This window comes from Eptesicus fuscus, chromosome 16, assembly GCF_027574615.1.
Source record: "Eptesicus fuscus isolate TK198812 chromosome 16, DD_ASM_mEF_20220401, whole genome shotgun sequence".
Lineage (NCBI taxonomy): Eukaryota > Metazoa > Chordata > Mammalia > Chiroptera > Vespertilionidae > Eptesicus > Eptesicus fuscus.
The window spans coordinates 26248309-26275846 of NC_072488.1; the positions used below are offsets into that span (position 1 = coordinate 26248309).

At 36.9% G+C, this 27538-nt stretch overlaps 1 protein-coding gene across 1 annotated transcript in view; it reads left to right on the top strand.

The window, feature by feature from the left end:
- Nucleotides 1-27538, top strand: part of PPP1R21 (protein phosphatase 1 regulatory subunit 21) — a 54006-nt gene that overhangs the window by 15681 nt on the left and 10787 nt on the right. Inside the window, exons 5-17 of the mRNA XM_054728212.1 lie at nt 664-828; nt 1007-1065; nt 2009-2103; nt 2757-2809; nt 4545-4694; nt 6871-6972; nt 7058-7146; nt 9875-10011; nt 14160-14252; nt 17892-18019; nt 21748-21900; nt 24002-24094; nt 26968-27207. Coding sequence (XP_054584187.1) covers nt 664-828; nt 1007-1065; nt 2009-2103; nt 2757-2809; nt 4545-4694; nt 6871-6972; nt 7058-7146; nt 9875-10011; nt 14160-14252; nt 17892-18019; nt 21748-21900; nt 24002-24094; nt 26968-27207 — 1557 coding nt within the window. The remainder of the gene's footprint in view (nt 1-663; nt 829-1006; nt 1066-2008; nt 2104-2756; nt 2810-4544; nt 4695-6870; nt 6973-7057; nt 7147-9874; nt 10012-14159; nt 14253-17891; nt 18020-21747; nt 21901-24001; nt 24095-26967; nt 27208-27538) is intronic.

Consider the following 27538-nt stretch of genomic DNA (forward strand, 5'->3'; position numbering starts at 1 on the left):
TCGCCCCCTGATCACCCACTGGTCGCCTCCTGCAGAGGGAGGCCACCGGCAGTGGCAGCGGTGGGGTTGGGGCCGGCCAGTGCGCGGTGCCAGGCTGCCAGCCAAGGCAGGTCCCAGCGGGGGCCTCCCGATCGCTCCGCCCACCGGTTGCCCCACAGATTGGCCCTGATCGCCGGCCAGGCCTGAGGACCCTACCCTATATATTGGGAATGTTCTCTTAGATTTAAAAATTAAAACCTGGCAAGGCTACTCTAACACTGAGAAAACAGGATGATGCAGCGATGACATACATGGACTCTGGCTTGCACATTTTGTGGTCAGCCCTGATTCTGACACTTATAACTGTGTGACAAAGCCAATTACTTAACTTCTCTCTGCTTCAGTTTTTCCACCCATAAGATGGGGAAAATGGTACTACTGCCTCAGAAGGATCATGTTATATACTACTTTTTATAATCAGGGCAAAAAAATATAGCTGCCCATACAATAGCAAGATGCTATATGAAAAGTATGGTCACTGGTGCATGCAGCATCCCAGATTGTGAGAGGTTGCAGGTCGGGCTGAGGGACCCTTCCACCCCCATGCATGAATTTCGTGCACCGAACCTCTAGTTTGTATATATTAGGATATTGTGAGATGAGAAAATGATCTTTTCTTTTCAGTTTTTTGAAGCCGATGAGCAGCACAAGCATGTGGAAGCAGAGCTGAGGAGTCGGCTGGCCACTCTGGAGACGGAGACGGCCCAGCACCAAGCCGTGGTTGATGGCCTGACACGGAAGTACATGGAAACCATTGAGAAACTGCAGAACGACAAGGCCAAACTAGAAGTAAGCCTAAACTTAAAGTAAGAACACTTTAAGATACAGTTCAGGCTTTTGTAGATTGGTTGTGTACTTTATAGAACATAAAGTCAGTCCTCAAGGTGAGAGTTGCCTTTAGTGTCTCCTAGGTGTGCTCTCATCTGTAGTCTTACCCTTCTGCTTTTCTTTTTCTTCTAAAATTCAGGTAAAATCTCAGGCTCTAGAAAAGGAGGCCAAGGAATGTCGACTACGAACAGAAGATTGGTATGTGGAAACGTGAAGTAATAATCAGAAGACCTGAGTTTTGGTTTAGCAGCTCCCGTGTCTTAATTTTCTCACATTTGAAATGAGGCGGGAGTAGGTAATCTCCAGGGTCCTTTTCAGTTGTTATCTCTGGGGCCTTATGCATTCTCGGTAGAGTGGCTTAGTCCTCAGCCTGCAGATGTTTTGGGCCATAGCAGATAGCATTCTGGGTTCCTGTACTAAGGACTGGATACTTTCCATTTCAGACTACTGAAGGGAGTCCAAGGTAGGAAAACTGAGTAATAACCACTGTGCCGAACTTTAATGGTCCATTTTGAATAAAATAAAGGATATATGATCTAAGTTGGAGATATCTAAATCTTGAAATATTATATATCAATGGGTGGTAAGAGCATTCTCCAACATTTATTTGATAAATGACATAATATTTTAGGTTTCAGTAGAATCAGTCAAGTGAATTTCTTTAGTTTAGTTGCTTTGGTAGCATTACATGCTTGGTTTAGATGTATACTTCATAATGGAATCAAAATCAGAAAATGATCAGATTTTGAACCAAAGTAAACAAAATGATACAATACATAAGAAAGAACTTTACCATAATACTTGAGCAAACATTTATGAGTTGTAAAGAGAAAATTTGTGATGTTGCAATGACTCTAAGATTACTCTATGCTTGGGGAAATAAACTCAAAATTGTATAAAATACTGAAACTATGACAAATTCTTCTAAACTTCAACATCATTGAACAAAAGTCCCAGGGGCTTTAGAATTAAGGCTTAGTATTTTTCTTATCTTCCATCTTTTAATAATTCTCTACTACCTAGAGTATCTCAGATGTCAGGCATAGTTCTCTGAAAGCCTGATACCAGCTGTTGAGGTAATAAGCAAATGAGAATCCATGTCTGATTGGTGATAATGTGGTTTTGTATTTTCTTCTTTCAGTCAATTACAGTTAAAGAATCTTCATGAAGATTTGTCAGGTAGATTAGAGGAATCCTTATCAATCATCAATGAAAAAGTACCTTTTAATGATACAAGTAGGTATTATGTACAGCTTTTCGTTATTTGCAACTTTGAACCCCTCTGTGATAGCTAACTAATTAAAATAATTTCTTATCTTTTGGCAATAAATTTCATTGGCCTGACAGAGGGTTGCTTTCTTTTTGTTCTTTTCATCAGCTTTAGCCCTCATATTTCATAGGGAGATTTATTTATTTTTAAATTTTTTATTAATTTTTTTCTCTTCTTTTCCTGTTTTCTTTTTCTTAGGGAGATTTTAAATTGTCTTATAACTGCTTCAAAGCCAGCCTTTTTGGAAAAAGCCAAAATTCACTTTTTTTATTGTGTATATTTAGCATATACCAAGATAAAAACCAACTGAGCCCTAAGTAATCTTGATAGCATTTTAAAAGGATTTTAACGTTTTAAAAGGATTTCTTAGAAAAAGAAAAATAGGATTTAAAAATTTTTTTATCCTAAAGGTAAAAAAATATTAGAGGTAATACTTTATCTTAGAAACAACTGATTGTGTGTAAATTCCATATTCTCCTATACTGTTATTGTGGCTTTGATCATTTTTAATACTTATGTAAAGCTGGTTTTGCTGCAATAATTTATTATTTTGCAATTAAGCTGTTTTTCTGTAAATGTAAAATGAAAGGTTTAATATATATTTATTTTTGTTTTGTAGAATATAGTCAGTATAATGCTCTGAACGTTCCACTCCACAATAGGCGACATCAGGTAAAGATGAAGTACATGTTTTCTTTTCAGTAATGTGCATGTCACACTTTTCAGAAGCAGGAATTAGTTATTTGGGCCCCTGTTTAGTGTACTAAATTATTGTGTTTAACTTTTGCTATACTTTCTTAAACATTTTTGAAAAATTGTGTAACTTGCTGTTTATTGAATTGATAACAGATTTTTTTTGCTGTCTCTCTTGTCTGATAACATTAGAACTGAATTATGGGATGCTCTAATTTCATAAGCCATACTTTTCTTCTAGGTTGGTGGACCTTGCAATTAAATGGTCCAGGTAAAGTGGAGGAGGTGTGTTTGCCAAAACTGGTGGCTTTCTCATTTACTTAGATGGGACTATTAAAATTCCAGTAGGAGCAAATAAATTTAAATTAAGGAATAATTATGCCAGCATTCAAATGTTTTTTCCTAGGCTTAATACTAGGTGTACCGGTTAATAAGATAGATGGAGTTACACATATTGTGATATATATGCGATTTGATGTCAAATTTGCTGAAGGTGTTAACATCATAGATATTTTTACACTTAAAAATGTCAAATTTCATGCCAAAAAAAGAGCATTTGCGGGAAGTTATAATTCATTACTTTATTTTGAAGAAAAGTGCTGCTGAATACTTCGGGAAGCTTATGGTGGACATGCTCCATCTCAAGATACTTGTGAACGCTGGTTTAAACGCTATAAAAGTGATGATTTCGATGTGAAAGACAAAGAATGTCCAGATCAACTGAAAAAGTTTGAAGACCAACAATTACAAGCATTAAAAGAAAAAAAATAAAGAAACAATTACAAGCATTATTGGATGAAGATTCGTGTCAAACTAAAAAAAAAACTTGCAGAAAGATTAAATGTTGCTCAGCAAACAATTTCCGATCGTTTACAAGCAATGGGAAAGATTTTAAAGGAAGGAAAATGGGTGCCACATCAACTGAAAGACAAATGGAAAACCGAAAAGTCATCAGTAAAATGTTGCTTCAACGGCACAGAAGGAAGTCTTTTTTGCATCGAATTGTGACTGGCGATGAAAAGTGGATTTATTTTGAGAATCCCAAACGCACAAAATCATGGGTTGATCCAGGTCAACCATCAACATCGACTGCAAGGCCAAATCGCTTCGGAAAGAAGACAATGCTCTGCGTTTGGTGGGATCAGGAAGGTGTGGTGTATTATGAGCTTCTAAAACCAGGTGAAACCGTTAATACTGATCCCTCCTGACAACAAATAATCAATTTGAACCATGCTTTGATTGTAACAGGACCAGAATGTTCCAGAAGACACAGCAAAGTAATTTTGCTTCATGATGACTCCATCACACACTTCAAAACCAGTTAAAGACACGTTAGAAGATCTTGCCTGGGAAGTGTTAACCCACCTGCTGTATTCACCAGACAGTGCTCCTTCAGATTCCCACTTGTTCTGATTGATGGCACACGCACTTTCTGAGCAGCTCTTCAAAACGTACGAAGAAGTGGAAAACTGGGTGGTTTGCCTCAAAACAAGAAAAGTTCTATTGGGATAGTATCCACAAATTACCTGAAAGATGGGAAAATGTGTAGCTAGCTATGGATGTTACTTTGAATACAGCACTTTTGATGTTTCTCTTAAAATTAGCATGTTTTCTTTGATTACACAATCCGCATTATTAACTGGTACACCTAGTAAAGTAGTTTGAGAATTATAATTTGATAGATGACTTAACTATAGCTTTTTTCATTTTAAAGCTGAAGATGCGAGACATTGCTGGGCAGGCCCTGGCTTTTGTTCAAGACCTTGTGACGGCTCTTCTGAACTTCCACACCTACACAGAACAGAGGATTCAGATTTTTCCTGTGGATTCTGCCATTGACACTATATCTCCATTGAATCAGAAGGTAAACTTAACTCAAGATATCTTTTGTCTGCCCTGAACAAGCAGGGAAACTTAATATTTATTTTTCTACCACTTCTGTGCATCAGCAAAGTACTGTCGAAGGCACGGGGAAAAACTGTAAGTCATAGTCTTTCCTCTTCAAGATAAAGTGTGGCAAACATGGAATTCTTAAGAAGTTAAATACTAGAGGAGTTGTTAAAAGACCTTAGTGTGTGAGTGAGTGGTTATGGCCAGTAAGCGATATGTGGTCATTAAGGAGGGAAGATTGCTGTCAGTGACATTGTCTGGGAATGAATCTTTGGCAATTTGGATGCGCTTTGAAAAATGAGCATGTTTTGTATAGGAGGAGAAAAGTGGCATAGGTATTTTTGCCCCTAGAAGAGGGAGACGTGAACAAAATCACGGAGTAGGAAAGCACAGGGAGTGTGCATGTCTTCACATACCATCACTTCTGCCATATTATACTGTCACTGAGGCCAACCCTGAGACATTTTGCAACAGTGCTACACGAAGCCATGAACAGCAGGAGGCAGAGATCCTCAGGCCATCTTACGGGCTGTCTCCACAGGAAAGAAGTTGAGGGATCTTGCTATCAACATTTGCTAAGTGCCAGCCTGAAATGAGTCATGCCATTTTCCCCACTTACCTGATGCCTCATCTTAGCTTGTTCTTGTGCATCACGCAGTATTCCCAGGGTTTGTATTGTATTTATGTCCACAGATCCCCTACGTGCCATTTACATTAGTATAGCAAAGGCTTGGCCTCTGCAGTCAGACTTTTGGGGTTCCAGTCTAAGTCTTTCCCCTTGGGCAATTTATTTAGCCTCTCTGTGCTTCAGTCCTCATCTTTAGAATGGGGGATAAGGGTGCCTACCTTACAGGTATGTCTGTATATATGAAGATTAAATGAGACAATACATGCAAAGCACTAAGAACAGCACTTAATAAAGGTTGGCTCCCATCAACATTATTATTATGCCTTACATATAAAGAAGCTTTAGTAGGTACTTGGCTTTCATCAGTTTTGGTGTGACTCCACAAATCTGTTGAAGTTTATAAAAATTAAATTTTGGGTCTTTGAAAGGCTCTTTAATATCACTGTGGGAAAAAGCTGTCAGAAGACCTGGAAAACAGTACGGCAACATTTTAATGTAATTATATGTATTTTTATAGTTCCTATAATATCAAAAATGTTTTCTACTCAATCCTGGTTCTTTATCCATTATTGGAATTTTGTCTGAAACACTTTATTACTTTGAAAAAAAATATTTCTCAATATTTTTCCTTTCATGCTTTGACCTATGATATGTGATTTTCTAGTAAGTCTGTAATATTGAAAGAGATTCAAAAACCATTTGTTAAAAGATGACTAGAATGTTTAAATTTGTTTATAGAATCTTAAAGTAGATGTTTACACCTGTAAGCTTAGAGTTTATTTTATTTTATAGCTCTAAAGATCAAAGCCCAAAGAGAATTAAGTGAATTTCCCTGGGGCATATGTTTGAGTAGTTTGTGGTAGGGTCAACTGAATTCCATTTCTGCAGAATGAAACCTTTTATTTTTATACTGAGAAGTCAAAATTTGAGCCATTATATAATACTTTGGTAATTGAAGTATTTCATAAGTGAAAATTAACTTTTTGCTTCTAAATTATTTAAATGCCTATAGGATCTTCTCTTAATCAATTCTTCCTGCTGAATTAATCCTTTGTAAATATTCAAGTATCAGTGACAGTTATAAAAGTTTTTATATCATTTTTTTGATGATAGTTATATTCTTGGAATTATAATCCTGAATATTGTATACAGTAAAAGTAAAAGAAGCTATACTCAATAGACTTGTTAAAAAATGAAGTATATAACACAGAAATCTGTCACAGTTTTGATTTTCAAATATATATATATATATAAGCAAGGACCCCTATGGAGAGAAGCAGGAGTTTAGGGAAAAAGGGCTGCCTGGTTTGTTAATTATGTCATTCCTCTTCTTGGTCCTCATTTTATATTGGGATGGGGACTTGGGAATAGTACCTGGGATTGTTAGAGGGAGCATCTCTGTATAAAAGCAAAATTTTCCCCAAAAAAGTTTTTAGGTTTGTAAGTTAGTAAGTCTATTTACAAATATGTTGGTATTCGTTAGTTTCCAGTGATCTAACTCAGTTCCTTCCTTTCTGTTTAGTTCTCACAATACCTTCATGAAAATGCGTCCTATGTCCGCCCTCTTGAGGAAGGAATGCTTCATTTATTTGAAAGTATTACTGAAGATACTGTGACTGTCCTGGTAATTTTCTTCTGTTTTACTTCTGGAAGTGGGAGCTCCTCTTTGTCAAATAACTATTAACCTCAAAATTGTTTTTCTCTTCTAGGAGACAACTGTGAAATTGAAAACTTTCTCAGAGCATTTAACCTCTTACATGTGTTTTCTTAGGAAGATTCTTCCTTATCAGTTAAAAAGGTATTTATCCCTCGAGGCTGGGGAGCTTGGGGAACTGTGAGGTGTCACATGACCTGCGCTGGAGTTAATAAAATAGTAGCATGTGCCTCTTGTGTCTGCCTGACCTGTCTGCAACCACAACCAATTGGACTTCTGTGAAAAGGAAAAAAGTGGCTTGAACAGTGTAAACTTACATTTAAGAAAATGGAATTGCAGTTTATCAGCTAGGATTTTTGTTGTTGTTGTTGTTCTGTACTGTGGTTACTACTATAACTACATAATGCTATACGAATCATTATTTTCAGTGATCGTGAATGACACATTTATTGCAAAATCTATTTTAGTTTTGGGTATTTATTATTTTTTTGCAGTAAATATCTGGCGGGGGGTTATAATAGTTAACTATATTTGGACCTATAGTCCTTAGATTTCTTTGAAATGGTATATTCTTCTTTTTATTAGTAGTTTATTTAAGTTATAAACTAAAAACTTAATCTACTCTAGCCCTTAAAGGATATGTCATTTAGTAACCTTAAATATCCCATCTTAAATATTTTGGAAAGGCAAGAGAAAATAATTTATGTAACTGGAAAGTTGATAATACTGCTTAAAAGTTTTGATACTTATGACCTAAAACTACCAAGACTTCTGTTTCTAAATATTTTCATCTCAGATTTAACCTTTAAAAAAATATCAAAGAATAATGGGACAGCCCTGGCTGGTTTGGCTCAGGGGATAGAGCATCGACCTGTGGACTGAAGGGTCCCGGGTTCAATTCCGGCCAAGGGCACATATCCGGGTTGTGGGCTTGATCTCCAGTTGGGGTCATGCAGGAGGCAGCTAATCAGTGATTCTCTCTCTCAACATTGATGTTTCTATCTCTCTCTCCCCCTTTCCCTTCCTCTCTGAAATCAATAAAAAAATATATTAAAAAAAAGAATAATGGGACATAAAAGAAGAACATACATGTATTGTAGTATAAGGTTTAGAAAATACGTAAATGAGTTACTTATAGATTTTGAAAATGTACAAGTAATAATAGTTTGTAAGTTCTTATAAAACAAAAGTAGTAGGTTTTAGCTTTTCAAAAATATAAAATTTCATTGTTAAAAAAATTAATATGGGTTAAGAGCCATCTTATTTCCTAATTATAACCTATTAAGGCATGTCAGTAACTAAATTCTATGATTTGTGCATATGACAGAATTTTAGGAATCAGGGAGTTAAACTATTATGAATTATAGTTTCTTTTCATATCCTTACATGTTATGGTTGAATGTAATTATTTTTTGTTTTTGAAAATTGACTCTAGATATTTAAATAACATGATTTGGCTTATTTTTAAGAAGAATCTGTTTTAGAACCATTGCAAAGTGGTACTTAATACTTGAAACAGTTATGCATTTTTATTTTCTATTATTTTTTCACTATTACATTTTTAGAAAGACTGGATAAGTTCTTTCTTGACCTAAGATTTCTGTTCTTGGAATGTTCTGTCTCATATGCTCTCAGTCCTCCCTCACCAGGTATTTGTGTTTCTAGGCAATTTTTGGTCATTGGTTTAAATATCACTTTGACAAGATGACATATTCTTTAGTGGTAAATGGGCTTAATATTCAGTGAAGCTGTCTGCCATAAATAAAGTGGAAGGTCAAGGGAAGTGTTATGATGATCATTCCTGTGCTAGTAATTTCTCTAGTTGTATAAAAAGCATTTTACTTGATCACCTGCAACATTTTTAATAAATTGCTGCGTCCACAAGGAATTTTAATCTTTTTAAAAAAAATAACAAACATTTTATTGATTTCAGAGAGAGAGAAAGGGAAAGGGAGAGATAGAAACACTGATGAAAGAGAAACATCCATTGGCTGCCTCCTGCACTCCCCATACTGGGGATCGAGCCCTCAACCTAGGTGTGTGCCCTGATGGGGAATTGAACCAGTGACCTCCTGGTGCATCTGGTGCATGTGTAGACGCTCAACCACTGAGCCACATTGGCTGGGATCCACAAGGATTTTTAAAAATTTATAATTGAGTTTTCTACAGTAACCATATAAATTTGAAAATGATACAATGTAGTTTATGAATGTTAATCATTTACTTTTAGATTTGAGTCTATGGATTGTTTGTTCCAATCTGCATGGCTTTTGCAATTTAGTATACTAAAAAAGTTTTTAATGATTCTCTCTACTAGTTCCTATTTGATTAATTCTCCTTAGGAATTCAGTCCATGAAATATTGTTCTCCTGAAAATATTTTTAAGGGAAGCATTTTCATGCTACTCTCAGGATGAAAAGATAATGGACACATGCCTTTATTTTTTTCCATTTAGTCCTCTGTTATTCCATTGACATTTGCAGCAAGCAGGTATATATATCATGGTATAAAACATGAAACCTCAGCCCTGGCCGGTGGCTCAGTTGGAGCCTTGTCCTGTATACCAAGAGGTTGCGGGTTCGATTTCCAGTCAGGATACATACTTATGTTGTGGGTTTGATCCCTGGTCAGAGTGCATGTGAGAGGCAAACAGTCGATGTTTCTCTCTCACACTCATTTTTCTCTCTCTAAAAATTAATGAAAACATATCCTTGAGTGAGGATTAAAAAAAAAAAAAAGAAACCTTATAAATGAGATAAATTTTTTTTAAAAAATTTGTCTCTGGATAGAGTTGTTTGAGAATGTAGATGGTTTCTTATAGCTAATTGAAAATGTTCAGAATGCTCACTTTAAAATATCTGCCCATTCCTAGTTTAGAAGAAGAATGTGAATCTTCTCTTTGTACATCTGCGTTAAGAGCCAGGAATCTAGAGCTGTCTCAGGACATGAAAAAGATGACAGCTGTGTTTGAGAAGCTGCAGACTTATGTCAGCCTTCTCGCCTTGCCAAGTGAGTATGTTTGTCACTCATGGTTCAACTTGAAGAACTTAGAGAACAAGAAGCCAGAGAAGGGAGGTGTGAGCCAGATGTGAGCTGGGGTGAGTGAGCCAAGCATAGGATCTGGAATCAGAAAAACTCAAATTCAAATCCTTCAGCCCCTTACACATTTATGAAGTTGGGAAAATCACCTTACTTTCCTGTACCTGTTTTCCCATTTATAAAATGGTGATAAATGTGATTATTAAGTTAAATTAAAGATGTAATTGAAGACATGCATTCATATTGATTCCCTTTCTTCTTTTAAAAATGGAGACAGACAAAACAAAAGAATTTGTAATAACTTTACAAAAAGTAGCATAGGGGGTTTAGTAGTAAAAATGCCATTCGTTTCCCTTTGTTCTAATTTCAAAAAAGTATTTTTAGGTAATTGAATGGATCTCAGTTTAAATCATGTTTTTAAAAAATGCTGTGATTTTCCTGGTACTGTGATTTGTTGTTGTTTTTTGGTGACAGCTTTAATGTGATATAATGTACCATACAACTTATTTCTTTAAAGTGTACAGTTCATTGGCTTATAGTATATTCACAGATACATACACCATCACTACAATCTATATTTTCATTGCCCTAAGAAGAAACCCTGTACACTTTAGCTTCACCCCTTTATTTCCCCTTCTGCCCCTCCTCAGTGCTAAGCAAGAACTAATCTACTTTCTGTCTTTAGAATTACCTATTCCAAACATTTTATATAAATAGAACTATATGTGGTCTTCTTGACTGCTTTCTTTCACATAACGTAATGTCTTCAAGATTAATCCACGTTGAGTATTTATTGGTCTTTCATTTCTTTTTATTGAAGAAGAACATTTTATTATATGAATATACCACATTTTATTTATTTACCCATCAGTCCATGGAATTTGCTTTGTTTTTACCTTTTTGGCTCTTATTGATAATGATGCTATAGACAATTATGAACAAGTTTTTGAGTGGACATATCTTTTCACTTCTCTTGGGTATATTATACCTGGGAGTGGAATTGCTGGGTCATATGGTAACTCTGTGTTTAACTGCTGGAGGAACTGCCAGACTCTTTTTCAAGGTGGCTGCACCATTTATATTCCCACCAACAATGTATAATTTCTATACATCCTCTGATTTCTTCACATCCTTACAATTTTTGTTATTATTTGACTTTATTTTAGCCATTGAATATTATTTGACTTTTTGAAGTGGTATCTTATTGCAGTTTTGATTTGCATTTCTGTGGTTTCAAATGATGTCAAGCATCTTTCAATGCCCTTATTGACCACTTGCATATATTCTTTGGAGACCTGTCTATTCAGATCTTTTCTCCATTTTTTTCAATTAGGCTGTACAAATCTCTTATTGGATATATGATTTATAATGTTTTCTCCCATTTTGTGGTTTATTTTTCATTTTCTTGATGGTATCCTTTGAACCACAAACATTTTTAATTTTGGCGAAGTCCAGTTTATTTACCTTTCATTGTTTGTGCTTTTGGTGTCATATCTAAGAATCCAGTGTCAAATCTGAGGTCATGAAGAATTTTCAAAGTTTTATAGTTTTAGCCCTTACATTTAGGACTTTGATCCATTTAGAGTTAATTTTTGTATATGGTGAGAGATAAGGGTATAACTTGTCTTTTGCCTGTGGCTATCCCGTTATTTCAGCACCATTCATTAAAAAGACTATTCTTTTCCTATTAAATGGTGTTGGCACTCTTGTTAACACTCAGTTGGCCATAGATGTGTAGATTTATTTCTGGTCTACTCCATTGATCCATATGTCTATCTTATGCCAGTACCACGCTGTCTTGATAACTGTTGTTTTGTAGTAAGTTTTGAGATCAGGAAGTGGAGTCCACTTTGTTCTTTTTTAAGATTGTTTTGCTGTTATGTGTCTCTTGCAATTCCATACAAATTTTATAATCAGCTTATCAGTTTCTACAAAAAAAATCAGCTGGTATTTCAATGGGGATTACATTGAATCTGTAGATCACATCGGGGAGTTTTGTGGGTCTCTCAGAAAGATATCTGCAGTTCTAACCCCAATACCTGTGTTTGTGACCTTGTTTGGAAATAGGATCTCTACAGGTGTAATCAAGTTAAGATGAGGTCCTACTGGTTAAGGGAGAGCCCTAAATCACTCCATGTGTCGTACTTGGTTACAGCAGCCCTAGGAAATGAACATGGGGAGTATTGTCATCTTAACAATATTAAGTTTTCTGATCTATGAACATGGTATGTTTTTTCATCTAGGTAGGTCTTCTGTAATTTTTTATATATTATTTTGAAGTTTTCACAGTATAATTTTTATACCCTGATTTGCTAAGTAGGCTCAGACTTGGGCACAGTCACCCTGGGAGGATGGTGGTTTTAACAGGTCTCCCTTTTATTATCTCCTTCCTTAATCATACCCAGGTTTAAGCTCCACTAATTGCTGGTTGATAGCTTCTTTGTGTTCAACAATGCCTGGAAGGGCATAAATTGCTTCATAGACTGATCTAATTAAATTTGGGCTCCTTTGTAGGTATAGTTAGTTATAGACCTAGCATATACATAGCAGCTATAGTTTTTGAGATAGTGTTTGAGAGTTATTCTGAACCCGGGAGAGCCCTTCTTAGCTGTATCTTTCTCTGCTTCTCTGTGGTAAACCCCAACCAGCCTATAGTTTAGCTTATATCTTTAATGAACTGCCAATTTCCTCTTAATTGCTTTCACTGCCAGCTTCATCATTTTTTAGAGCATGTCTCCCTAGGCTGGAACCCTCCACGCTCTTGCAAATTAATTCAGTTCCTTTCAGAAGAGATTCAGAGCTTTCTGTTTTAAGGCTTGCTTCCTACTTTAAATCTCTGAGCCATGGATCTGGTGCTGGGGAGGGGGTCAGAGATGTACTTCTCTCAGAGTGACACACCTGCATTAGTAGGTGAGCACTTGGTAGAGGGGTAGGACAGCAGCCCCCAGGTCTCCTTGGCTTGCCTTTTTCAGCGTGGTACTTCTGTTGATGAGTTGGGGCATGGGTGGACTGGGGCAAGGGTGATCCGGGCCCCAGATTCTCAGAAGCACTGTGGCCAGGTAGAGCCTCCATCCATGATTCAGGGCTAGGTGAAAGAAGGGAACCCGCATCTCTCAGTCATGCTCACCAACAGGTACCTGAGGGCAAGATGAGAACTGCAGTCTCCAGCACTTTGGGAGAAGGAGCCCTGTCTTCTTGGCTGTACCAGTTTGGAGTGGGATTTCTAGTGTATGAGCTGGTAGGGAGAAGGAAGAAAGGAGTGGGTCTTGGTTCACATACCACAGAGTCTCACTATTCTTACCAAATTATTATAGATTTTTCTTGAGTAAATTTTTCGTCACTTGCTGTGTTTTTAGTATCATTTCCAGAATTTTAAATGGTTGCTTTTTAATAATTTTCACCAGTTGTGCTGGAGAGCTGATCTGTACAGCTGTTCATGCTGTCATGCCAGAAGCAGAACTCTGTGATGTTTCAGTAATACTATTTTTAGTGATGCTTATAAAATAATGTGTAGGGCCTGGCTGGTGTGGCTCAGTGGTTGAGTATCGACCCATGAACCAGGAGGTCAGAGTTCAATTCCAGTCAGGGCACATGCCCTGGTTGCAGGCTTGATCCCCAGTGTGGGGACGTGCAGGAGGCAGCCAATCAATGATTCTTCCTCATCATTGATGTTTCTCTCTCTCTCTCTCTCTCTCTCTCTCCTCTCTCTCCCTCTCCCTTCTCTCTCTAAAAATCAATAACAACATATTTTTAAAAAAATGTGTAGGGAAAGAATAAAATGAGAAATGTGTTATAGAGTAACAAGGTGAAAATTCACAAAGACCTTCTTTTCCAAAAGAATCATGAAAGATATAATCCTGCTTAGTAATTTAATTTTGATTATTAACCATTGAAAATATTTGTGGACATGGGGAATGCAGATCAGTTAGATATGTCTTTATGTTTATTGCCATTATATCTGAAAGTGTCTGCAATGATTTTAAGAGCCATTATTCTCAACATATCACAAACAGTCTTCATTCTCTGTCTTCCCAAAAGTAGGGGGAAATAGTGGGCTGTCAATTTTTCAGGCTAAGTCTTCTGGGAAAATGCTTAGGTTTGTGACTTTGGTTTCCTAGGTACGGAGCCAGATGGACTCCTTCGGGCAAACTTCAGTTCCGTCTTAACAAATGTTGGTGCTGCTCTGGATGGATTTCATGATGTCATGAAAGGTGAGGTTGAAAAAGAACACAAATAAACTTAAGACCTTCATCCCACTTTCTCAGATCTGCCTGAATGAGATTTAAACAAATACTGTGAAGGTTAATAGACCCCAGATAGAAGCTTAGTAGCATTTGGCTTACATTGAAGTGCATAGTTCACTGTCTTCTGCTTTTCCCATCTGCTTCATTTCTGAAGGTAAACAAAGTGCTAAAGAGAAACCCTGTGCACAGTACTTAAGCCGAAAATACATTACACTGACTTAAGGCAGGTGTGTGAATTGCATCAAACCAGACATGCGGTTCAGAGGATATTAAGCAAAATACATTGCACTTGTTAGAGCCCAAGCATGAAAGGAATTGAGGAAACCAAGGTTTAAAGTTCCCAGAAAGAATGCACTGACTTTCCACCAACCTGTGCATTTTTATGTGTCAAGTGTCCATTTTAAGTCCTATTTTGTTCAGCACAGCCTTAAGAAATGAAGGTCTGTTTTTAAGCTTTGATCACTTTTCAAAAGTTGCTTGTGTGCTTCTGAGACTAGAGTGTGCCGAAAAGCATTTCACATGCTTCTTAGCATGTGATTCAGAGTGCTGACAGTTTTAAATCTATAGTTCTGTGTGGCTGCGAGGTTTTCTCCTTCTTTCTCTTCATTTTGAAGACTGTTGGGGTAGGGAAAGGAGGAGAGGGCCAGAGCAATTATTAAGGACTATTGGAAGAGGCTCAGTGCTTAGATTATTCATTGGGCTGTTTAGTTAACGGTTAGTGACCAATTACTAGTGTCACAGAAATAATTTTTTAAAACTTAAAATTATGCATAAGATGGGTATTTTGGGGGCTTTTCTGTAGATGGACATATTACCTATGGCACTGGGAATCATTCTTAGTCTCAGCTGTATTATCCAGCACCACCTTACCATTCAGTCTGGAGAATGGTCCTTCCTGTGGCTTGTCTTCAATTATAAGGAACTTTAAAAGTCTATCCAACTTCTGGTTGGATGAATCCTGGTTGCAGGAACCACAGCTTGAATAGACAGTCTTGGTAGCAGGTGACGGTAGTCATCCCAACCCTGCAGAACCTAGTCTGGTTTATAGAAAACCTAAGGGACTGGTCCCTTTTTCCTGTGCAGTGTTTGGTTTGGGAAGCTCAAACTTAGCTGTAGTCCTGTAATCTAGAATTTTTCTTAACCTAGAATTAGGCCACTGAAACCACAAGTGGCTCAGTGACTCGAGGTTTTTTGGTTTGGTTTTCTAAATTTCCCTATGCTGATACTATGACTTGTTCCTGCTAGTGGTTTCCTCCAACATTCCTGTAAAGGAGAGGCTAGCGCAGTGGAGGGTAGCTCTCCAGTGAGAGGGGTCTTAAAGCTTCATTTATACGATTCTATTTGTATTTTTAGTTAATTTATAATATCCGAGGTTTTCTAAAGATGCTTTTGCTCATACATTACATAAAATGGAGAAGATGCCGAATGGTCCAAATCCAAGAATGTTGCTGTCATTTTTTGGCATGAGCTGATGGAGATTATGGGAAGATCTGGGTTTCCCCTTTGTGCCTCCCTTTGTGCCTCCACTTGTTTCTGTCCTTGAAAATGAACGTAATATAAAGAGAGAATATTGGGAAACATGAAGGATGGTTGGCAAGATTATGGGGTCCTGTTGCTAGGTTTACAATTCAAATCTCTTTACCTCGCTTGGAGGACTGTTGTGTATCTCCCATGAAGCCTCAGAGTGAGCATTAACTGGAATTAACAGAAGAAGCTTTGTGTTTAAGAGATTCTTGTTCAAATCTCTTCCCTTCCTGCTCTGCCCTGAGTTGGAAGGCAGGCAGGCAGCCTGGTCTCTGTAAAAAGAGAGAGAGATTTATAAAAAAATGTGTATCCTACAGGGATTTAAAATAGGAATGAATTGATCCTTTAACAAGGGACATTTGAAGTGAGAATTGTTGATGTTTAGTCTCAGGTCTAAAGTGGGTAGACTCATAGGAAACAAAAGAAAAATCTCTGATTTCTTTGTTCTTTTTAGAGTTAAAGTTTAATGTCAAAGAACACCCTAAATATTTAAAATATTTGGACTGAATAAAGAGTAAACAATTGGATTGGGAGAATTATTATCAAACTATAACAGCACTGATCCAAATAGAAGCTACATAAGTGTTTTTAGTATTGTACATCTTTCATAAGTGTCTCAATCACATACCAATCAACTAAGATTGCCTACCAACCAAGTTGTATTATAGCATTGTACACTTCCTGTAAAATATTAAATAAAACTTTCTGTGATGTGTAGAAAGAAAATGTCTGTGTTAAGGGTTAGCAAGTTCAGTATACAAAAAAATGTTCAGCATTTCAATAGAACTTTTATTTACTCTTCTGAATATATAGAGAATAATAATTTATTTTTAAGAATATATTAAACATAATGGTAATGTACTAATTAGTTGGTTCCTTTGCTGTGACAACTATATCATAGTAATGTAAGATATTAACAATAGGGAAAACTGGCTGTAACTTTCCTATAAATCTAAAATTGTATTAAATTAAAAGTTTATATGTGTATATATGTATATAAAATATATAAATAAAATAATACTCTAGTTTTAAAATTTTAGTAAAAATAATATTCATAAAATTTGCAGTAATTTATGTTAAACTATCATGATTATATCAGGTTAAACTTCAAATACCATTTTTTTTCTTGTTTCCTCTTAATTATCTACTGTCTGAAATCAACTAAATCTCTGATTCTCAGTAAAGGAAAGTCTCTGATTACACACCTGCTATAAAATTTAATTTTCATATTGTGTTATTTATTTTTAGCTTTGTTGGTAATGATAATGCTGTATAACGAAAGTATTCTAAAAAAATTCAAAGGAGGCTTATAGTAAACACTTTATTATTTAAAAATATAATTACCCTTCCTTGTGAATCAATGTTGTCTTAATAATTCTCCCATTTTCCCTTACTTCCAACGCAAAATTATTCTATTTCTCAGAGATCCAGAAAACTCCAAGCTTAGATATTTGGCCAGTTTCACCTACTGTAGTTTGTCTTAACATGTTTATATCTAAGCCTCTCTTCTATGCTTTTCTAACCACAGAACTTCCTTGTAATATTCTTGGACTGGAGGCAGCAGCACGTGAAGCCAGACACTGGAGTATCAATCTTTTGTCTGTGCAGACATTTTTCATTGCTTAAGTGTGTACTAGCAAACTAGCGAAGGCCCAGTAAGGATTGTGGGACACTGTGCCTCTGTTGGCTGTTCTCTTCAAGGCTCATGGTTTGCTATATAAATATGATAAATTCTCATTTGTGCTTATTGGACTATCAAATCAGGGTTTTTAATCAGGTTAAATGCTGGTCAGGGTCATTTACCCAACACTAGAATAAGGACTAACATTCAAATAAGGGACGTAGACATACAAGCTGGTGGCTGTAATAGAGATGTCAGGATGGTATTAAGGGACCTTCACTTCTCTCTATTCTTTCCACGAGGATTTGCGACCCAATTGATATTCAGCACAATCTTAATATTTAGGACCATTTTTGAGTAAATTTGTAAGAATAGATATGAGAAGGTAACAGATTAGTTATCTACTAGTATATGCCACTTGTACATAGGTAGTAATGAGTTTTCATTCAACTGCTTTGTAGATATTTCCAAACATTATAGTCAAAAAGCTACAATAGAGCATGAACTTCCAACAGCAACACAGAAGCTCATAACGACGAATGACTGTATCCTGTCATCAGTAGTGGCATTAACAAATGGAGCAGGAAAGGTAATTTTTCTCTGTTTATATATATATTTTTTTTTATTTCATTTTTTTTCCTTTATTGTCTAAAGTTTTACATATGTCTCCTTTTTTTCCAATTGACCTCCCCGCCCAGCCATTCTCACCCCGGACAAGCCCCCACCACCCCAGTGTCTGTGTCCATTGGTTATGCTAATATGCATGCATACAAGTCCTTTGGTTGCTCTCTAACCTCCTCCCCTCCCTTATCATTTGTCTCTGGATCTATTCTTTTTCATCAAATTACGTTGATCATTATATCCCACATATGAATGAGATCATGTGATATTTATCTTTCTCCGACTGGCTTATTTCCCTTAGCATAATGTCTCTGTTTATATTGACATTAAATTCAATATTTAAATATGCTTTTTTTTTCTTCCTTTGGTGACATAGGAAAATTGACCTGTGAAAGAATTTTGGATTCTCAGGCTTTTTGTAAAATAAAGTTATCTCCCTTTCCCTCCTCCCTACCCAGTATTTAAACCAATATGGTAATTATTGTTAAGCATTTGTCATGACTAAGGGGATCACTCACACTTTATGTTTTAATGAGTTATTTGGTCATTTAAAGATTGTAGATGGTCTCAATATAGATAGACTCTTGGGTATATTTAAAAATTGGGGTACATAAAAAGAGAAAAAAATTTGGTATTTTTTCCCCCCTCTAATTTTTTGTTTGTATTTTGATAATACTTATGGTAAAGCTACCTCTGTGGTTTTATACCTTAACAAGTACTTTTAAAGTGCCTTTAACATATATCTTTTCATTGAACTCTTAATACTGGATAATGATCATTTGGACCATTAAGTACTTAAGTATTATTATAAAACTAGAGGCCCAGTGCACGAAATTCACGCACAGGTAGGGTCCCTAGGCCTGGCCGGCGATCAGGGCCGATATGTGGGGCGACCGGTGGGGCGATGGGGGGGCCCCCACTGGCACCTGCCTTGGCTGGCCTGGGCCCTGTGGGCTGGGGGCAGCTCCTGCGTCAAGCATCTGCCCCCTGGTGGTCAGTGCACGTCTGCCCTCTGGTGGTTGTTCCATCGTTAGGTTGATTTGCATATTAGGCTTATATTATATAGGATGGCCAAAGTGCAGTTTCTTTAAAACTCATCCTATCTCGGATACCTATTAGTTTTAGCAGAAGTCGCATTCTAAGAATGCATGCCTTTAAAGGTTAAGATTTCTATGAGAATTCCCCATATGTACTAGTATGAAACTGAAAGGATTGTGTTCAGGATGATCTTAGCCCATTTGTTTCAACAGACAACATAATTTCTCAAGGAAATGCTAATCTCTATCTATATTTATATACCATTATTTTTCTGACAGGTTGACCATAATAGAAACAGATTTTTACCAGTGATTTAAGTTAATCAGAAATGACCATAGGTTATGTCAGATCTTCAGTATTATTTTTCCCAAACTCAGACTTGTCTTTGTGCCAGTTTGCTATAGTTTGGAGCCATAATTAAAAGGTGTTTTCATTAGGTTCTGTCAATTCACAGATCTGTGCCTACAGGATTCCTTAGACAGAAGGCCATATCCACTGCCTCAGCTTTTATACTTTTATCTACAGGCATGCTGGAAGCTTTCTGAGGATAATTCTAACTTTGATTCAATTAAGGCAAATTCCAGAAAAAGAGAATGTTGGCGTTTTACAGGGTCTCTGCATTTGCCACTTTTTTTATGAGAACTCTGGAATATTAAATACCTGTATACTCATAGCTTATTTTAGATTTGACTTGCCTAAAACTTTAAAATTTTGTCTCAAGAAAAGGTATTTGATTTTCAGTCTGAATTTTTTATAAATGTTTTTTAACTAGAGTAAGTACCTGAACTAATGTTAGTCTGTGGTAGCTTAATTTGTAGCTAATGTGATTTGATTAAAATAAATTTTATTGTTTGTTATTTAAAAAACTCAATAAAAAGTATAACATGCTTTTGAAAGAACATTTGGAAAATATAGACATAAGAAATAGGAAAGAATAAATAAACCTCACTGTATACTACCATGACCTAAATGCAAACACTGGGCATATGATTGTCTATGTCATGCATAAGAAACATATAGCTCAAGAGTTTTAGATCCTCATTTTCTTGAATACTGTCTAATAGAGAATTTCATTTGACAAGGTAAATTATTAATGAAAATTATAATCTTTCAGATCATTAGTAATTAATTGCCTACTTTTTGAGCAATTTTTGCCAATGTAGAATACTCTGTTTCATAAGTCACTTTTCCTTATTTATCAAAATGGAATAATTTTTCTGGCTAAGAACTTCCTTAGACATTTTTATTTATACCAGAATTTCATATAGCACTGTAGATTCAAAATTATGGCCTAACAAAGTTACAGATTTTTGTGGCTCCTTATGTAGATTTAATAAAGGTTAAATCAGTGAATAACAAGGATCTACTTAATTTTCAGTCTTTTCTATTATATTTGTGATGTATAGATTGAGATTTACCGAATTAAATTTAAGTAGAGAGTGCATATTCAAGATGCCTGTGTCATGGTTATGTTATAATATGAAACGTTTAAAGTTAAAATTCAAATGGAATGTATAAATTCAAATATGTCTATTTTTGAGAGCAGTGGCAGAATTAATGAGATCCAGAGCTCATGAACATCATCTAGGAATATTCTGAATAAATCAGAATCAGTTTTGGTTTTTAGGAAGAATAAAAATTATCTAGATTAAGACCTGTCAGAAGTATAGTCTCAATATTTATACTGATATTGTCTTTTTATTAAATCATTGCCTAGGCATTCTCAAATAAAAAATGTGGGCTTTTGGGCAGGTGCTGAAATTTCATTTCCATTCTCAGTGTCTTTAACTTTGCTTGGAAAGCTAATACACACACACACACACACACACACACACACACAAACATATATATATATATATATATATATATATATATATATATATATATATATATATATATATATATTCTAGTAGCCCTATGCATGGATCTGTGCACCAGTAGCTCGCTGCTGCCCTCCAGTAGCTCTCTGCCCGCTGCCCTGCCCTTGTGTAGCTCTCCCCCACCCCTCCTCATAGCTTGCTGCCCTGCCCCCTCCTGTAGCTCCCTCCGCCCTCTTACCCCCCCTATAGCTTGCTGCCCTGCCCCCTCCTGTAGCTCTCCTCTGCTGGCTTGTAGCTAGCTGTCCCACCCTCCTGCTGATCCGTGATCCAGTCATTATGCTTCATGGCATAACGACCATTTGCATATTATATCTTTATTATATAGGATGTATATATATTAGACTAGAGGCCCAGTGCATGAATTGGAGTAGGGTCCGGCTGGCCCAGCCCCAATCGGAAGATTGGGGTGGGCCTGTTGGGAGGAGGAGCAAGCAGGAGGCTGGCCGGCCGGCCCGCCCCACCCTGATCGTTCTGACCAGGGCCAGGCTGGCTGGGAGGAGGGGCTGTGGGCGATTGGCCAGGGGGCCCCACCCCCAATTGGGGTGAGGGGGCCGATTGGGGGCGGGGGGGCTGATTGGGGGTGGGGCCAGTCATGGGGAGGGGCTGTGGGCGGTGGGCCAGCCGGCCCCACCACCTGATCCTCTCCGGTTCGCTGGCTGCAGTGGGTGTCATGGCGACCGGTCCTTCTGGTCATTACAGTGTTCTGGTCGCTGGCTTTTTATATATATAGATATATTTTTGGAAAACAAAATCTATTTTCTTGTTGCACTTCTTTTAGATTGCATCTTTCTTCAGCAACAATGTGGACTACTTCATTGCTTCATTGAGCTATGGGCCTAAGGTAGCGAGTGGATTCATTAGTCCTCTTTCTGCCGAATGCATGCTACAGTACAAGAAAAAAGCTGCTGCCTACATGAAGGCTTTGAGAAAGGTTTGTGAACTTCTGTTAACATTTAAATCAGAGGAAAAATCAGGAATAATTCCAGAGAATGGCAAGAGTTTTTCCACAACTCATACTACAGTGTTTAAATTTTACACAATTTTGAGGCACAGGTGTTTGGTGAATGTTGTGGGTATTTGAGGAGGAAGAGGTAATAGAGACCCAAACCTAATATGTGATATATGCATAGGCCATGTTGGAGTCATGTCCCCATTTCCTGGTAGACTGTTTAGGGTGAGGCAGCCAGGCAGCCAGTGTCAAACTTCAGAAAATCTTAAACTTGTAGAAACAGAAAAATAGTTGGAATACATTTATAATTTTTATCTGAATCTAGTAAGAATATACAATCATTGCAAAAAGAAATCAGAAGATAGAGCAGTAAATGAAGACAATTATGGTCACCCCAAATCCTATCACCCAAAGCTAGCTACTCTTAACTTTGCTAGAGTATATCTGTATCCAAAAAAATTTTAATGTGTGTATGTACACGCTCACATGTACATACAGACGAACACACTTTAACCATGTATATGGCTACCTATCCTACCTATTAATAGACAAATATGCAAATTGACCGTACCTTCACTATGCCCGCGATTGGCCAGGAGACGCGGGGGGGGCGGGACTCGGGGTGGCCGGGATGGCCGATTGGGCCGGCAGGACACTGAGCTCGAGCTCAGCGTCTGCGCCATGGCTGTGCTGCGGCACAGAAGGGGCCTCTGGGGCAGCGAGCTCATGTCCACCGCGGACCATCAAAAGCGGGGGAGCTGGGTGCCTGTCCGCTCAGGCACCAGGCCTTTCAGAAGCCTCCGCCGCGCCGGAAGCTTCTGAAAGGCCTGGTGCACCAGCGATCAAAAGCAAAAGTGTGGGAGCTGGGTGCCTGTCTGCTCAGGCACCAGGCTTTCCGAAGCCTTCGCCGCGCCGGAAGCTTCTGAAAGGCCTGGTGCACCAGCAGATAGGCACCCAGCTCCCCCGCGATCGAAAGCGAAAGCGTGTAGGGGACCCTACACGTGCATGATTCAATCATGCACTGGGCCTCTAGTCTTTCTATATTTGTCCAATTGTTTTAGTTATACCTTTAAGATTAATTCCTAAAAAAGGAATTGCTGGCTCAAAGTCTATGAATATTTCATGTTTTGACACATTTTCATATTTTGACACTTTAGGGAGATTATCGATTTATAGTTTATCATTAATAGGAGTGTAAATTTAACTAAAAAATTCAATACTTGTCAACCTCAGACAAGATGTTTCTTATTGTTATTTTAATTTGCATTTCTTTGCTTATTATTGAAGTGGAACATTCTTTCATAAAGTTATCATGAATATTTATGCTATCAATTCCCTGTCCAAATTATTTATCTGTTTTTAAATAAATGTTCCTAATTAGGGTAGAAAGCTCTCTATATTAAGGATTTTCATCTCTTATTTATACTATAAATATTTCCCCCTCAGTTTGCTGTACTAATTTTTCTAAATAGAAGTTTTAATTTTTATGTCATCAAACCAGTCTTTTTCTTAACCATGGTGATTCTCAGTTAGGGGAATCTTGGAAACTCAGGGTACTTCTTAAAGTTGAGATGGTCACCTCTATTTTTCCCCAGTATTTTTGTGGTCTAAGTTTTTAGGTTGAGCTTTTCAATGCATCTTGAGTTCATTTATTTTGATATGAGGAGTATAAACAGTGATCTAACTACTTATTTTTCTAAATTATTAGCTGGTTGTTCTTGTACCATTTATCTCGACTACCCTTTCATCATTGACTTAAAAATGAAACATTTGTCACATAATATATTTTTGTATATGCTTTTGTCTATTTCTAGATTGCCTATCCTGTTCCTTTATCTTTCTATTTTGGTGCAAGACAATATGGTTTTAATAGTAGTTTGTAACTGGTATGACATTCACCTTTATTACTTATCTTTTTTTTTTTTTTTAAGAGGTTTCTTTTCACATGTATTAAAGAAAATAGTCTATCTTGGCATACATCTGAATTTATTATCAAACCCCATTTAGCATTCTAATTTGTATATGTAGGATCATGAAGCTAATACGATCTTTTTCTTTGATTTTTATGATGCTTTTCCCATAGCCCCTCTCGGAGTCTGTGCCTTATGAAGAAGCACTGGCGAACCGCCGGGTCCTTCTCAGCTCTACTGAAAGTCGAGAAGGCCTTGCACAACAGGTATGGCACCTGCAAAATCATGGTACTTGTTAAAGAGCATAAATGTTAAATCCCTTAGAAAAGGTTTTAAACATACATAGGGTGATTTAAAAGGCGATAAAGTAAACATGTAAAGTTAACTGTTTAACACATGCTAAAAAGCACCATAAGCATAATGCATTGAAAGACGTTTCTTTGTATTCTATATTTAAAGTCATCTTGATTCAATCGGTGTTATAATTGCCAGTAAACTAGTATCAACACACTTTGGCCATGATAATTCTTTCTTTAGGTACTAGATTTAAATGTCTGAAATAACAAGGCAAAGGAGGGAGGGGCTAGAGACTCAGTGAATTGTTTTATTTCTTAAATGAGCAGGAATGAAAAAATTTTAATATTCAATTGTTTGATCGAATTGGAGGCAGATGAAGTAGGAGGTACTATCTTTGTACAAGTTGGTACAAACTGACAGCAGTTTAACTTTTGTCAGAGATTTATTCACTTTAACACTGGCTTGCTTTGAGTTTTGCAAATGTTTATGTTAAAGACAACACAAATTCATCTGCAGCAATATTTTATCTATGCTGACCTTATTTTCATAGGACACATATCACTTATCTTTTCGATATTTGTATGCTAAAAATTTCATACACAGAATGATTCCTGAAAAACAATTCCTGAGACAAACAATAAAATGTGGAATACCTAAAGAACTGATTTTAGATTTTATGTGTAGAAAGTAAGGCTCAAAGAATGAAGCAGCTTTTACCAAAAGTAGCTACTAAGGGACAGAATTGTTTGACTTCAAAACTATTGCTTTTCCCACTCAGCCACTGACCAACTGCAGGCTAGTCTGATAAACACTTTGGGTCTCACTTCCTGCCTCTCTAAAGTGAGGACAATATCTACCTTTCAGGGTCTTGTAAGGATTAATTGAGCCAATGGGAGGCAGTGTGATATAGTGAAAAGAATCAGACTTGTGAGCAAGACAGATGGGGTCCCAAATCCTGGCTCTGCCATTTGCCGGCTCAGCAGGTGGTATAGCTGTTGGGAGCTTTAGTTCTCTTTGAGAAATGAAAACTGTAGGATTGTCAGGAGGCCTCAGTGGGATAACGGGAGGAAAGTACCATGAATAGGGCTGGTACATGGTGATTGCTCAATCATGATAGTTGGTAAAGCATTTGGAATTCAGTATAAGATTTTATTTGATGTAATTCTCAAACTTTTATTTGCCCTGAGAATTAGCTTTTTAAACTTCTGATTAAAGTATCATGCACTTAAAGAAAAGTATACAAATCATTAATATATACCCAATAAATTAATGTAACCAGAACCTAGATAAACATTTTTAAAAATAATATTTATTTATTTATGTAAGGTATACCTTAAAAAAAAAAATTACGAGGACCCCAGAAGCTTTCCTCATGCCCCTTTCCAGTTGCTATTCTTCTCTCTCCCAAAGATAACTGTTATCCTGCATTCATAGATTAGGTTTGTTGTCTGATACTGAACTTTTTATTACATAAGAGTATGTAGTGTATGCTCTTTCAGGTCTGGCTTCTTTCATTCAACATTATATTTGTAGTATTCATCTGTGTTATAAGTAATTGTAATCTCTCCTTTTTTATTGCTTTTGAATATTGTGTGAATATATATTATTTATTTATTCTTTTATGCTTATGAGTATTTGGGTAGTTTTAAGTATTTGGCTATCATAGTGCTGCTATGAACATTCTTATACATGTCTTTTGGTAAACATGCATGCATTTCTATTGGGTATATACCTAGAAGGGAAATTACTGGGTCATCGATTATGTTCAGTTTTAAAAGATCCTGCCAAACAGTTTTTCAGTGTTTGTCCCAAATTCCACTCCTCTCAGCACTATGTTTATGATTATTACAGTTACTCCACAAACATGCCCATCTTTGTATTTTCTTTTTTCCCCCCAATTACAGTTTACATTCAATATTATTCTGTATTTGCTTCAAATGTACAGACAGCATAGTGATAAGATAATCATATACTTTATAAAGTAGTCTCCGATATCTCAAGTACCTACCTGGCCCCATACATAGTTATTACAGTATTATCGACTGTATTCCCTATGCTGTAATCTACATTGCTGTTACTATTCTGTAAATACCAATTTTTACTTCTTAATCCCTTCACCTTTTTTTCTTTTAAATTTTACTAGTAGTCATTTGGGTGGTTTTAAATTGCTTTCCTTTGATCGTTACATTGAGTACCTTCTTTTTATGTTTATAGTCTTATTCAAATGTCTATTCAGGTGTTTTTCCCCCCCCCCCATTTCTCTGTGGGGTTATCTGTCTTTTTCTTATTGATTTGTAGAAGTGCTTTAATATGTTCTGAATATTAATCCTCTATTGGATACATCCTGCTTCTTCCACCTTTTGGCTTTCCTTTTTACTTTCTTAATGATACCTTCCGATGAAGGGAAATTTTTAATTTTACTATAGTTCAATTTCTTAATTTATGTTTTTTAAAATATATTTTTATTGATTTCAGAGAGGAAGGGAGAGGGAGAGAGAGATAAAAAGATCAATAATGAGTGAGAATCATTGGTCGGCTGCCTCCTGCACACCTCCTGCTGGGGATTGAGCCTGCAACCCGGGCATGTGCCCTCGGCTGGACTCGAACCCGGGACCCTTCAGTTCCCAGGCCGACGCTCTATCCACTGAGCATCAGTTTCTTAATTTATGGATGTGCTTTATGTATCCTGTTGAATGAATCTTTTCCTATTCCAGGGTCAAGCTTTTTTTTTTTTTATAACTTAGTTGGGTAGTTTTGGTTTACATTCTGTAAAGTATTTTTTTGGCCACTGAGTTTTACCCTCATCATCCTCTAAGGTGCAAACCTCTCTGTTGCCTTCAAGGTTCAGCAGAGTTTGGAGAAGATTTCTAAACTGGAGCAGGAAAAAGAACATTGGATGTTGGAAGCACAGTTAGCCAAAATCAAGTTGGAGAAAGAAAACCAGCGAATTGCAGATAAGCTGAAGAGTACGAGTAGCGGGCAAGTGGCTGGGCTGGCCCAGGAAAATGCCTCTGTGGTGAATGCTTCAGACCAGGAAGAAACAGCTAAGGCTGTGCCGGAGCCAGTTCACAGCACCAGTGTGGTAAGTGCTGTCTTTTTTAAAAAGTGTTAATTGGTAAGGATCTAACCTAGTGTTTAGTGTTAATCATCTAAATTACATGTTTGTTTATAATAGGAATAATCCATGTGCTTTAGAAAAAGCAGGTTGGTAAGCAGATGCCTCCTTCAAAAAGCATCTCCAGTGCCCTGACCTGTGGTGTGCAGCGTGCTATAGGATCACAGAGACAGTCTCTGGAGGGCTCCGGGAGGACCTCACGGAAGAGGTAGCATGAGTGTGTTTCAAAAGTGAGCAGGAGTCCCACAGGAGAGGACTATTTCAGGCTGAGAGAAGGGGCTCATCACGGAACTGTCTT